The 14,226-nt window shown below is 33.8% G+C and overlaps 1 protein-coding gene and 1 long non-coding RNA gene across 2 annotated transcripts; both read left to right on the forward strand.

Moving 5' to 3' along the window:
• Positions 1–9,504: 9,504 nt before the first annotated feature.
• On the forward strand, positions 9,505–10,428 carry LOC114745538 (glutathione S-transferase 3-like). The gene is made up of 2 exons (XM_028933697.1): positions 9,505–9,843; positions 9,995–10,428. The coding sequence occupies exons 1-2, from the start codon at positions 9,529–9,531 to the stop codon at positions 10,340–10,342; spliced, it is 663 nt and encodes a 220-aa protein (XP_028789530.1). The 5' UTR covers positions 9,505–9,528; the 3' UTR covers positions 10,343–10,428.
• Positions 10,429–10,712: 284 nt separating this feature from the next.
• Positions 10,713–12,435, forward strand: LOC114745518 (uncharacterized). Its single transcript, XR_003740208.1, has 2 exons — positions 10,713–10,855; positions 12,400–12,435. It is a non-coding gene; the product is annotated as an uncharacterized LOC114745518 (long non-coding RNA).
• The last annotated feature ends 1,791 nt before the right edge of the window (positions 12,436–14,226 follow it).

Here is a 14,226-nt window from a genome sequence, read left to right on the forward strand (position 1 = left end):
TAAGGACCGAAGATAGTACTAATTTTAAAATTTCACATCAATCTTGTTTACTACACTTTAATAGCAATTAGCTATATGCAATTTGTGATTTGAAATTCTAAAATTTAAGACATTTTTCCCCATATTTTCTCCCTTTTTTTAAATGTTCTGTAATTACTTTATAAATGGTTCTCTGTGTGGGCCTGCGGGGGACCTACCATTTTTGGAATTAGAACAGTAGACCCCAAGCAATCATCAAAGTCTTCCGTTCCGAAAAATTTTAGAGATGCTATCAAAGTGATGAAATGTCATTTATAACCCTTCTATTTTTTTTGACCAAGCGCATAATCCTTCTGTGTGTACAATTCGAATCAATAATATTATATCTTGTGGTATACTCTCATATTAGGAATATCAAAATATTTTGATAGAAGTATACCTTTAATCTTCTAATTTTGTACAAATTTTTATTTTAATCCCTTCATTTTATAAAGTGTTCTTTATTGGCAAAATAAAATTCTAAAATCCATATACTCAAACATATTCATATGTTTAAAATCTTTTGTTTTTCCTTAGATTTGAAATAGGTTGGTTAGGTTTATCGGGAAAAAATAGCCAGGTTAAAGTGAGCATTTAAAATTCTAAAAATTCTAATAATAAAATTTTGTTTGAATTTAGATGAAACTCAAATCAATGAAATTTGAATCTACCTGCCAAAATAATGAATTCGACCCAAATTCAAAAACCCAATAATCCAAACACAACATATACTGGCTTGATTTGTGTCCACTTGATCATACAGCCGGCTTCTTCACTGTTGTTTTTGTCGTTTAAAAAAAAGAAAAAAGAAACCATTATTTGACTGCTTGCATTCAAGATTGCGTTTTAATAAAAGGCAAAAAAAAAAAAACTGAGATTATGTCCGCTTCTAGTCTGTTTGTTCCTATTTCCTTCCCTTCCAAATAGATATGAAATTTCTAATTATTTGATAATAATTTATTTTAAAGAAGTCATTTTTTATTAGATAGTACATGAAGTTAATTATGCCTAGCTAACTTTCCTTTTTTTTTTTTTTTTCTGTGCCAACAATTATACCTTGCTTACCTAAACAGAGATAGAAGAAATTTACAATCAGTTATAATACCCCTTGTGCCTTATACGTGTTTTATCAAAAGAATTGGCGTCGATGGAGTATAATGACTCTCATTAATTTACGTAGCCTACTCTTTTTAAGAGGATGGTTTTTGTTTTCTTTTAATTTTCATGATAGTTTGATTGGTTTTGATTTCAAGAGGCTTTACTATGATAGTCAATCCCAAGTAATATACAAGAAAATTGCAGACCCGTTTGATACGAAATATTGAGAATGGGAGGAGAGTATTAGAATTAGGATCAAGAAAACTCATTAAAATAGTATTTAATATGAGTAATTGCTTGTTACTTGGAATTGACTAAACCCATATATAAGATCGAGGAATACTATAGAACAAAATAGTGTTCCCCAATCTCACCTACAAGGTTTTTTTTTTTTAATCTCAATTCCAATCCTTACATATAATTCTCAATTCTTAGTACTTCATACTAAATGGGATTGAGAGTCTACTTTGTGGCCTGGAAGAATGGGACACCACCTACATTAACGGTGGCTATGTTGGAGTCAGATATAGGAAGAGGATATTCATAGGAAATAGAAGTTCAGGACATTCAAATGGTTTTGTGGTCTTGAAATAATTCATGGTGAGGTGATTCTTGCTCGAGAAGCAGCTGTTTGTGACAGCGAGATGTTTCCCAGTTGATTTGTTGTCATGTTGGGATTTAAGGACGTGGCTAATATGCTTTTTTTTAAACAGTGTCAGCAATTTCTTTTGCCGCAAAGGATTTATTTATTAAATATTAAAAAAAGCTAGGGATTGAATTTTAACCCATTTAAAAGTCAAGGGATTGAGTTGCAGTGGATCATAATTGAGGGCATGAATCATAACTTAGTTGAAAGTTAAAAAACTAAAAGATTAGTTTTCCCTAACATACTCAGAACTATACTAAAACAGAAAAATATATGCATGTAAACTAGGGTGCTTCAATCATGGTCATCTATTTCAAAGAGTGGAGTGGGGTTGAAGGAATCTGCCTAAAACAGAGAGCATAAAAAAAAAAAATTTAAGCAGAGTAAAAGAATAGAACAACACGACTTCATTAGAATAAATAGTCTGTAATCCAATCTATTTTAACTTGGTCACTATTAACTAACTTATCACATCCAACACCCCAATAACTTAATTGTTTTATTCATTTTTCTCTTCTATTTTCTTTAGTCATTAGACGAATTGCATACCCCTGCACTTCGCGGGGTTTGCTTCAATTTCTCTATTATCACGATGATTGATCATACGAATCAATTATCTATTTGGCGTCACAATGAGGAATCTTCAAAGATAAATAAAAGACTAACTGTTAGGAAAATGTGACTCATTTGGGTTTCTTGATTGGCTTGATTCCATTTATTCTTCCGTAATTCTCTTGTATTGCAATAAAATTCATGCCAACAAAGATTACAATAAAATTCCAGTACCAACAGACAATACGTAATTCCATAGCTAAAATAACAGACACTAGAGGATCATGCAATACCAGTCTGGATGCCATCCATCTTATTCTTCTTATATTTAATTTCTACCGCACTGTGTCTACTTGGAGAAACTAATATTGCATCCACTCAGATATGAAACTTGCCACAGAATCTAATAAACAAAAGTTGTATTTGAGCTGTTGCAGATAAAGCCCAAGCTGGCAAGCTCCAACTAATATGATGGCAATCAGTAATAATCAATTAAAATTCTTACAGCTGATATATAATTAAGAAAGAAACTCATAAGTATTAAGAAGATATTACCTGTTAGCTGCGGAGCCAGCTGCGCCATCTTTCCACACGGAGGACCGTTGCAACGTAGATGGAGTCCGACATCTTGCTTAGGAAATTGAAGTAGGCATTCCTCCATGATCGAATAGCTAACAATGGTCCAAACACTATCCAAAATCCAGCAGCAAATCCACGCCCAAGCTTTTGTAGAATCCTCTCATGAAAGGGTCGTCTTCATTAGCAACCTGGTTAGCTTGTGTCTCATTCCCTAATGGATGATCTCCAGAAGGACATAGCTTGTCCAGTGGCCTCCTACAAAGGTAAGGATTTCATTCATAGCTAGAGGGGTCAAAAGATTGCAGCTGTGTTTCTGTTGTAATTTCTCCTAACAAGCTATTGTTCGATAAGTACAAAATACTCAATGAAGATATTTTAGCAAGACTCGAAGGAATTTTTCCATGAAAATGATTCTCTGATAGATCCAAAACTTCTAGTGATTTTAATTGTCCTATCCCTTGTATGGTTTTTACACTCAATTTATTTGATGATAAATTCAGAAATCTCAATTCAACCAATTTTCCAGTTCCTGTTGGCGTTTCACCCACTAGTTGATTGTGAGAGAGATAAATGCTCAGAAGCCCATGCATAGCGATCATTGTACACCAATTCTCTTCCTTTCCACGCCATAGGCAAGTTCCAACCAAAAGTTGCACCTGCTAGAGATTCTCCTTTATAGTAGAATTTGATCGAACCTATGGAATCATCTCTAACATGTTTTTTGAGCCATTGCAACCAGCTTGTCGATGCAACTTTGTATTGGTCCAGTAAACTTGTTCAAAGAGAGATCCAAAACTCTGATCCTTGTTAAATAACATAGATTGATGGGTAACTTTCCATCTAATTTATTCATCCATAAGCTAAGAGTTTGCAACTCTTTTAGATTGTCTTTAGTCCATGAAGGTGGTATTGGTCTTGACAAATCATTTTTTTCCAAATCTAACATTCCTAGTGCAGTTGCATTTGTCAAAGGAGGGGAGGACACCACTGAAGCAATTGTTCCACAAAATTAATTGCTTGAGTTGACTTAAAGACCCTATAGACTTAGGAATCTTTTCTAGAGAGTTGATTATTGGATAAATCAGGAAATCTTAAAGATTTGAAATGATCCCAACAATCAGGAAGTTTCCCTTGTAAGTTATTATATGATAAATCTAGGATTACCAAATTTTCAACAATTGTGCTTATTCCCCAGCTACATGAAAGAACAAATTTTGAAAATTGATTTCTTGAAATGTCTAGGGCTCTCTACCCTTTAGTAGAAATGGCGGAACAGAACCTTCAATTTGATTTGAAGCCAATGATATCTTTGAGACCGTAATTTCAAGTGGCAAATTTGGGATTGTACCTATGAGATTGCTGGATTTTATTTGAAGTGTATCTACTCCATCTAGAAGTCTCCAAAACCACTGATCTGGTATAGAATCATTGATTTCAGTATGAAAAACACATATCTCTATTAAATTATTTTGAGTGCAAAGCCATTTGGGGAATTTAGGGCCTAACTTACATCGTGATAACAACAACGATTTTAACTGGAAAGGTGGAATCCAATTGTTGCTGAATTTGAGGGTCAACAAATTAGAAGATAAGGCTAAGGCTTGTAACTTGGTGAGATTACCAAAACGGACATCACTGATTGTTCCATTAGGTCATGATCAGAAAGGCTGAGATCCATTACATAATTCATGAATTTTCTGAAATCATCTAGAATAGGACCACCTAAGTGATTGTTGTCCAGAAAAAGGCTTGCAAGATTGGGGCTTATATTGAAAAGCCAAGGGAAGACAGATGTGAGCTTGTTTTGACTGAGACCAAGAGACACAAGAGAAGGAGTAAAATTTAAATGGAATAGAGTAGTTGATAGAATATTAATATCAGTCAGGCTACATTTTTCTAGGTATAGCTCTCTTAGGTTTGGAAGCTTCCCAATAATTGGTAACAGATTCTGAGTAATTAAGATTAACAGCACTTAAGACAAGTGAAGTTAAGGATTGAAGATTGGAAAGCCACTCAAAGCCAACCCGACTGTTGTCATCAATTTTCAAATCAGCATTGTAGGCAATCGAAAGTATTTCCAAGTTCGAAAGATTGCCAAGTTGGCTAGGAATATGGCCCACTAAGTTATTCCCTTTTAGATGGAGTTCTTGTAGACTTTAAAGGTTTGCAAGACGGAAAGTTATGTTACCAACTAAGCCATTGGAAATAAGATTTAGAACCAGCAAGTTTGAAAGTTTGCAAAGTTCAATAGGTATTTTTTGGCCTAAAGAAGAACTAGAGAGATCGAGGTATCTTAATTTGGTGAGAGAATCAAAAAATTCGAGGATTTGACTGCCGTTGAAATCATTGTAACTGAGATTGAAATAATTTAAGTTATGCAACTTCATTAATGACGGGCTAATCTCACCTCTTAAAGGCTGCCAGGGCTCATCATCACCATGAAGATCGAGCACCTTAGTGTGGTAAGTATGAGGATTACAAAAAACACCACTCCATTGGCAACAATCAGGAGAAGAACCCCATGAAGATAAAAGACCATAATTGTCCACAAAAGGCTTGCTTAGCTCGTCTTTCCTTGTTGAGGCATCTGGCGCTCGCATCTGCAGTTCTCCAACATGAACCTGCCATGAACAACTCAGCCTGCAAGTGGAGCATCATTATGATTATAAAATTTAGACAACTCACACTCATGATGATTGCAGCTCATGCAACATGGAACTCAACTCAAACAAGTGCACTGCCTGAACAAGCCCAAGGCCTCCATTCCATACTTATAAATCCAGTGGCTAATGGAAATCTTAGAGTGATTAGTGAATTAAAATTAAAGTTCACTTGACAATCTCTATTTCTTTTTGCGCTTATTTATTATTCCATTCCTCATATTACCGCCTTTGATTTTTTTAAATAAAAATTTTTATAATTAATTAATAACAGGTAAAAATAAAACGTGTTATATCATCAAAAACTTATCAAATCTTTCTAAAAGTAGGTACGGGGTTTCATGGAAACATCCCATCGATCCCACTTGGATATCAAGCCGGTAAAGAAAGGGATGAATATATTTTACTGTTTGTTCATATAAGTCGGTTTTTTTTTTTTAAGCAACTTTTAATGAAAAATTATTCGCAAAGGTAGATCCACCGTCAAGTGATATGCATGCATGCTTCACTCCGGGGATTAAGTAATCTCCCTTTAGCACAATAATTGCATGCGTGTCGGTCGTATACAAGTCAAGGTCTTCGGTCAGTATAGCGCACGGCATATATAAATATGAAAAATAACACCAAAACTATGCATCATTCATGTGCTTGATGCTGACAAGAAGTTGCAACCAATTCCCAGAAACTCAGACTCCAGTGAAACATAATCCAAGTTAATTAGGGTGTTATTGCCAATTAATCTCGATCGTTATTACGAATTTATGGCACTGGAATTTACAAAATATTCAAAATATTAAAACATTGCAAATTGAACGACTCCATAATTATATATGCGCCTAGTTGAGTGCGAATGGAAATCTTGGCATGACTAATCAATCACAATTTATAATAAATGAACGTACATTGTACGCCCAAAAAAAAAAAAACGTACAAATGATAATTTTCGTTTTCGATTTTATTTATTAATCTACTAGACTATTCATAATTGTAAAGATGGGTATTATTGTATTCAAGTTATAGAAAAAAGTAATATAATTTTAAAACATTAAATTAATCTAAGACTATAGTGTTTTCTCTAATTTGTTTTTTTTTAAAATATACAGCATCTATGACGTCTTAATACAAACACGCACACTAACAAACTTTCTATTTATTTGCTACCTGCATGGAAAAAAATTTTTTTTAGCACCTCGTCAAAATGTTTCTTTTTAAATTTTTGGCAAGTCGCTTTATGCTTCTGTATATAGTTCCGTTATATCTATTAAACTAGGCATAATTAGATTATTTCGATAGTGCTTGTGTGTTTCTGAGAGTAATATTTTAAAAATGAATTCAGTATATATTTTGTTAAATTTAATATTTATTTAAAAATGATATAGAAACTAAGAACAATATTTTATAAGCAAAAAAACCCCATTTTTGGAATTCACTTGAAATAGTTATAAAAATGAGACTACAAAAAAGGAAATAAGACTTTAACGGTTTTCAGTGAGATTTGAGCTACGCACTGGCTGTTGAGCATCATGAATGTATTTTATTCATTTCATATACTTTTTTTATTAAATAATTGGAAAAAATTTTAAACATGATTTTCTGTTCGATAGTAAATAATCTTTGGAATTATTTCTCATAATGCAGACACCCATATGTGTGTGGCGAAGGGTGCATTGTTTAGTCAAAAGTTCATTAATTATTCTATGAAGAGTACTTTGCCGTGGTCATCCCGTGCTATTGCGCATGGCGTGGAGCTAGGGATTTGGAGTTAAACCAAGAGACTCCAAGCAACCAACAATAGTCACAGTCTTTCACTCCTTTAAATTTACAAATACCTTCAAAGTGATGAAATATCATTTAGGAGATGTTTGGAATTAAGAAAAAGCATTTTTAAAAAATATTTTTATACAATTTGAGATAAAAATTCTCTCACATAATTATTTTGTACACTGTGAAATTATTTTTAAAATTATGATTTGATTTCTATCTAAACACCCTCTTATACCCCTTCTATTATGTAATTCAAGTCAAATACACCTAATATATACATACATACATATATATAAATATATAAAGTAATAAATTAATATTATTTTTTATGCCACACTCCGGCATCTAGTATATGGAAAAATTTACGTTCTTTTAAAAATAACATAAATTCAGTCAAATTAATTCACCATAAAATTAATTTCCACATATTGTCTTCCCAAAACCATTTACTGGATGGAGCTGCCGGTCATTCTCGGTAATTTCTTAATAAAATTCTGTGATCCAACATTTTTAAAACGCTTCATGCTATATTTCTTAATAATTCATTATTCAGCTGTCAAAATGGACGATTTTTTGCCAATGGGTGGTCTTGATCTAAATTCGATATTCAAATTTCTGTTAGAATAGATGTTCATATTTAGTACTTGACAGTACCTTAAATATAATTGCTTTCAATGGGAAGGTAAAAATAGATAATTTCCTTTCACAATCAAATTTATTTATCTCTAAATTTGTTAATCGTAGTTATTTATTTAATCATAATTATTGTATTATATCCAATCGTGTTATTTATTTAATCCTGGCCACTTTTAATTAACTGATAACAACCAATAACTTTGAAATTTTCTTACTAACTCTAAATTTTTAAGTCACTGAACAAATTTTCAAACCCGCCCTAAATTGCAAGGGCCAAGAGTTGTTCCAGTTCCTTCATGATTTATTGGCGTGATGATTGATTATGGAAATTCAGTCAACAATATCCATAAACTCATATCACACATTGTTTGCATCCACTCTTGTATAGTTGGATTAGCAATAAAAAATAAATCTTACAGTCAATAAATAATTTAGAAAGAAGAAACAAAATGTAACTAGTCTATCTGTAAAATAAAAATGACATGCAAGCAAATGATTTGTCCCTAATAAATGATTTTCGACTCAAGGTAAGTTGGATTGATCAATGTTGTGCGTGTGATGTTTGAACTTTGAGCCAACCTAGCAATTTATAGGACCAATATAGTCATATGAAGAAGTAATATCTATTATTCCTCCGATCCTAAATATAAGACTTTTTTTATAGTGTAATTTATACTACTAAAAGAGTCTTACACCGGAAGAGTATCATTTATCTCAAAGAATGCTACTTGAAAGCTAAGAATAAAACAAGAACAGCAAAAGCAAAAGTAGAAATGGTTGAAGGAATCTTCTAGAAACAGAAAACATCAGAAAAGAATTTTGTTTTTTGGCAATCAAAAAAGAATTTAAAGCAGAGTAAAAAAACAGAACAACACGAGTTTATTACAAGAAATTGTTTATAATCTAATATATCAAATATATATAATCCTAGTCACTATTCATTGATTTATCACATCCAACGCTGCAATAACTTCTTGTTTTATTCATTTTTTCTCTTTTAGTTTCTCTAGTTTTAAACCAGTTCTTACACATTAAGGATCGGGTGGTAACTGTTAGGAAAATGTGGCTTTTAGTGCAGGGATAGTGTGTCCAAGACTCTTCCTCATGAGAAGAAGATCTGTGAATATATCTAGGCACTTTCTGAGCGAGCTAACATGACAATTAGACCTGGATAATGAAGTTTGTGACTGTTTTGGTTTATATGGAAGATAAGTAGGAATGACTTCCAAAATAAAAAGACCAGGAATTATAAAAATGACACATGTCAATGAATTAGTTTTCTAGATAACAGGGTCAGAGAACTCCTAAATGTAATTAATTATAATGACGCCATTATGGGAGCATGGGATCACCCAAGAATTCTGGAGGGTGTGGGCTAGAGAATTTTCCTGTTCCTTTTGGGCCTAAACATCTCTGTCTCCATCTGCTTTATCGCCAACCGTATCTCCATTTACAGGGTATAAGGCTGGTTGAACTTAATCAGCCCTTGCCCGTTTATTGACCTATAGATATTTTCTTATTCACTGAAGGTTCCCTAACTCTGATAACTCGACCGTTCGAGGATCGAGCGCAACAATGGCCGGCGAGGTAGTTCTGTTGGATACATGGGCGAGCATGTTTGGAATGAGGGTTAGGATCGCACTGGCAGAGAAAGGTGTGAATTATGAGTATAAGGAAGAGAATATGAGGGACAAGAGCCCTCTGCTTCTGCAAATGAATCCGATTCACAAGAAAATCCCAGTTCTAATCCACAACGGCAAACCCGTCTGCGAATCTGCCATTATTGTGCAGTACATCGACGAGGTGTGGAAGGAAAAATCTCCTCTTTTGCCTTCAGATCCATACGAGCGAGCTCAAGCCAGATTCTGGGTTGATTTCATTGACAAAAAGGTAGATTCTATGAATTGTTCTACTTACTATGCTTTCTGTTCATCTCATGTCAGCACCAAAATCTTTTTATATTTGAAGAGGAAACCTATATTTCATCTTTATATCTCTTGTGATTTGTGAATAAAAAGAATTCGGATTGATGGGGATGCAGGTGTATGAGACAATGGGGAAATTGTGGCTTTCAAAAGGAGAAGAGCACGAGGCAGCAAAGAAAGAGCTGCTAGACATATTTAAGCTTCTCGAAGGAACACTTGGGGACAAGCCCTTTTACGGGGGTGACTCATTTGGGTTTCTTGATGTTGGTTTGATTCCATTTTCTTGCTGGTTTTACGGCTTTGAGATTCATGGCCACTTCAAGATGGAAACAGAGTGCCCTAAACTCATGGCCTGGGTGAAGAGGTGCGTTCAGAGCAGAGAGAGTGTGTCCAAGACTCTTCCTGATGAGAAGAAGGTCCATGAATATACCTTGGCCGTAACCAAGGTGACGACTGGAGCTTGAATGAATAAAAAGCACTTTGTGAATGGGCTAATATGACAGGTTAGCCTTGGATTATCAAGTTTATAACTGTTTTGGTTTGATCTATAGTAGTGTGCTTGCTTGATTGCTAAGACTTGAGGCTGTGAGTTTGGGGCCACTTGGGTGTGTCTGCCAGCTTTAATGCCTTAATAGGAAATCAAATTATGTTCTTGTTTCTGTAAGATCCGAACTAAGTGAAGTAAATAACGCCCTTTTACCATTGTGATTTTGGGGTGAATCCTTTGTGATGTTTCTGTTATTATTCTTTCATCATTTATATAATCTCTTAAAATGAACTTTGGTTCCTCACTGTATTGTGTTTCAAACGAAGTTCGGATTAAGGATTCCAAATTGATTTTGGGTGTAGTGAAGGGAGGACTCATGCCTTCCAAAATTTCAGAGTCAAGAGACATGGTAATGAATTGAAGGGGCCTCCCCGGTGTTGTCATTCGTCAAGTAGGACTTCATTAATAATAAGAGAGAAGGGAAAATGAGGTAGTGTCAATTTTTCCTTTTGAGATTTTTTAATGGCCAACTACTTGACACACATACATACTCATGAGTTGAAAATTAAAAAAAAAAAAAGAAGAAGAAGAAGAAGAAAAAACCAAGTTGATGCTTTTGGAAGCATTAGTGCGAAGCATTTTCAATTGAGAACTTATTTATTTTTATTCTTCAGTCATTCTGTTGGTTATATAGTTATAAAAAAAACACCAAAACTATATATCATTCATGTGCTTGATGTTTGCAACCAATTCTCAGAAACTCAGACTCCAGTGAACATAGACAGAGTTAATTAGGGTCTTGTTGCCGATTAATCTCGATCCTTATTACGAATTTATGGTATTGGAATTTACAAAACATTAAAAACAATAAAACATTACAAATCTAAGGACTCCATAATTATATATGTACCTAGTTGGGTGCAAAATATTGGAAATCTTGGGCTCTTAGCATGACTAGTCAATCATAATTTATAATAAATGAACGTGCATTGTACCCAAAAAAAACAAAAGAAGTACGTGCAAATGATAATTTTTTTTTCGATTTTATTTATTAATTTACTAGATTATTCATAATTGCAAAGATGGGTATTATTGTTGCTGGTAAAAAGAAAAAAAAGATGGGTACTATTGTTTTTTTTTTTAGGCCAAAGGTACTATTGTATTCAAGTTATGGAAAAAAGTAATATAATTTTAAAACGTTAAATTAATCTAGAACTATAGTTTTTCCCCCCTCTTTAGCAGAATTACAATTGAAATTTCAAAATTATCTGATTATCCGAAGGTCAGTTTGTTTTTTCAATAGACAGCGTCCATGACCTGTTATATACAGACACCCACACTGACGAACTTTCTATTTATTTGCTACCTGCTTGGAAAAACATTTTTTAGCACCTTCTCAAAATGTTTTGTTTAAATTTTTGGCAAGTGGCTTTATGCGTTTGTATATAATTCCGTTATATCTATTAAACTAAGCATAATTAGATTATTTCGATAGTGCTTGTGTGTTTGTGGAAGTAATATTTTAAAAATGAATTCAATATCCACTTTACTAAATTTAATATTTATTTTAAAAATGATATAGAAATTAAGAACAATATTTTCTAAGCAAAAAGACCCCATTTTCGGAATTCGCTTAAAGTAGTTATGAAAAATGAGATTGCAAAAAATGAAATAAAATTTCAAGGGTTTTGATCCATACTACCTGCTGACTAATAGAGCATTATGAATATATTTTATTCATTTCATATACATTTTTATTAAATTATTGTAAGCTAAGGATAAGAACAGCAAAACTAGAGATGGTTGAAGGAATCTATCATAAACAGAGAGCATCATAAAAGAATTTAAGCAGCTTAAAGAAACAGAACAACACGAGTTCATTATAGAAATAGTCCATGATCTAATATATGAAATATGTATAATCCTAGTCACTATTAATTAACTTATCACATCCAACGCTGCAATGACTTCTTGTTTTATTCATTTTCTCTTATAGTTTCTTTAGTTTCAAGCCAGCTCTTATGTGGCTTTCAGTGCAGGGAGAGCGTGTCCAAGACTCTTCCTGATGAGGTCTACGAATATATCTTACCACTTTCTGAATGAGCTAATATGACAATTAGACCTGGATAATGAAGTTTATGACTGTTTCGGTTTGTGATGTAGCAGTGTGCTGCCAGAAAACCTCGACTCTGTTCCCCATTTACAGCTATGAGGGCTTTCAAGATTTGGATAGCATTTTAATAGCCCTTAGCTTTAAGACCAGGTTATGTGTTCTTCCTGAAGTTTTTGTCATGTGTGATAGAGAAGAGAGAAGAGTGGTACAACAGATTTGGAGAAATGGTGCATGGATCTGATTGCGCTGGATAAGAATATGAAAATCTTTCTATAAGCACCACCTTGACTTCTCCAAATTCACAAATTGCATATAATAACTACTCGCAGTTCTGCTCATGATTCGTCATAAGGTCTAATATAATTTCTGAATATACGTAGTATGATAATAAAATTCATCACAAAAGAAAATTCATACCGATGAAGGTTACGATAAAAGTACAATCCCAATACATGATTCCCAAGCTAAAACAACTAATAAAAAAGAACCATGAAGTTCAAGTCTGGGTGCTATCCTTTTTTTTATTCCTGTGTTTAATTAATTTCTATCACACTACATGTCTACTTGCACAAACTATTGTATCACAGATAATATTGCAGCCGCTAATATATGACACATGCGGCCGAATCTGATAAAGAAGAGTTATACCCGAGCTGCTGCAGATAAATCCCAAGCTGACAAGCTCCAACTGATATGATGACAATCAGTAACAAAACAATTAAATCTTACAACTGATATATCATTTAGAAAGAAACACAAAAGTAATGTAAATCTTTTGATGATAGATAGCAACCTTAATTAAGAAAATATTACCTTTTAGTTGCGGAGATGCCTGCGCCATCTTGCCACAAGAAGCACTGTTGTCCCACAGATAGTCTGACGCCTTGCCGACCAAATTGAAGTAGGCATGCCTCCATGATCGAATAGCCAACACTGATCCAAACACTATCCAAAATCCAACAGCAAATCCCACGCCCAAGCTTTCATAGAATCCTTTCATAAAAGAGTCATCTTTATCAGCACCTTGGGTAGCTTGAGTTGCATCCCTAATGGATGATCTTCAGAAGGACAGAGCTTGTCCAACGGCCTCCCACAGAGGTAAGGATCTCCTTCATAGCTGGAGGGCTCAAAAGATTGCAATTGTGTTCCTATTGGAATTTGTCCTGTCAAGTTGTTGTTTGATAAATTTAAAGTGTTTAGGGAAGATATTTCAGCAAGACTTGAAGGAATTTCTCCATCAAAATGATTTCTTGATAGGTCTAGAACTTCTAGAGATTTTAGTTGTCCTATCTCTGAAATGATTTCTCCACTCAACTTATTTGATAATAGATTCAGGAATCTCAACTCGACCAAGTTCACAATTTCTATTGGCATTTCCCCCACCAATTGATTGCGCGAGAGATCAATATTCATAAGCCCATAGCGATCACTGTACACTAATTCTCTTCCTTTCCACACCATAGGCAACTTCCAATCAAAAGATTCACTTGCTTGAAATTTTCCGTTCTCAAAGAGGTTGATGTCACATTCAAAAACATTTACAACATATTTTTGAGCCATAGCAACCAGCTTATTGAGGCAACTTGGTATTGGTCCTGTAAAATTGTTAAAAGAGAGATCCAAGAATCTCATCCATGATGGTGGTATTGGTCCTAACAAGTCATTTATTTCCAAATCTAACATTTTCAGTTCAGTTGCATTTTTCAAGGATAGTAATCTACCACTGAAGCAATTATTTTCCAAAACTA

Source organism: Neltuma alba, unplaced genomic scaffold (assembly GCF_004799145.2).
Source record: "Neltuma alba isolate B1F8T4 unplaced genomic scaffold, ASM479914v2 tig00004701_pilon, whole genome shotgun sequence".
In the NCBI taxonomy this organism is placed as follows: Eukaryota; Viridiplantae; Streptophyta; class Magnoliopsida; order Fabales; family Fabaceae; genus Neltuma; species Neltuma alba.

Excerpts from the sequence above, each read along its gene's own strand:
- LOC114745538 (XM_028933697.1), top strand. The coding sequence starts at position 9,529 with ATGGCCGGCGAGGTAGTTCTGTTGGATACATGGGCGAGCATGTTTGGA. Across the intron at positions 9,844-9,994 it reads TTGATTTCATTGACAAAAAG|GTGTATGAGACAATGGGGAA; the intron begins GTAGATTCTATG and ends ATGGGGATGCAG.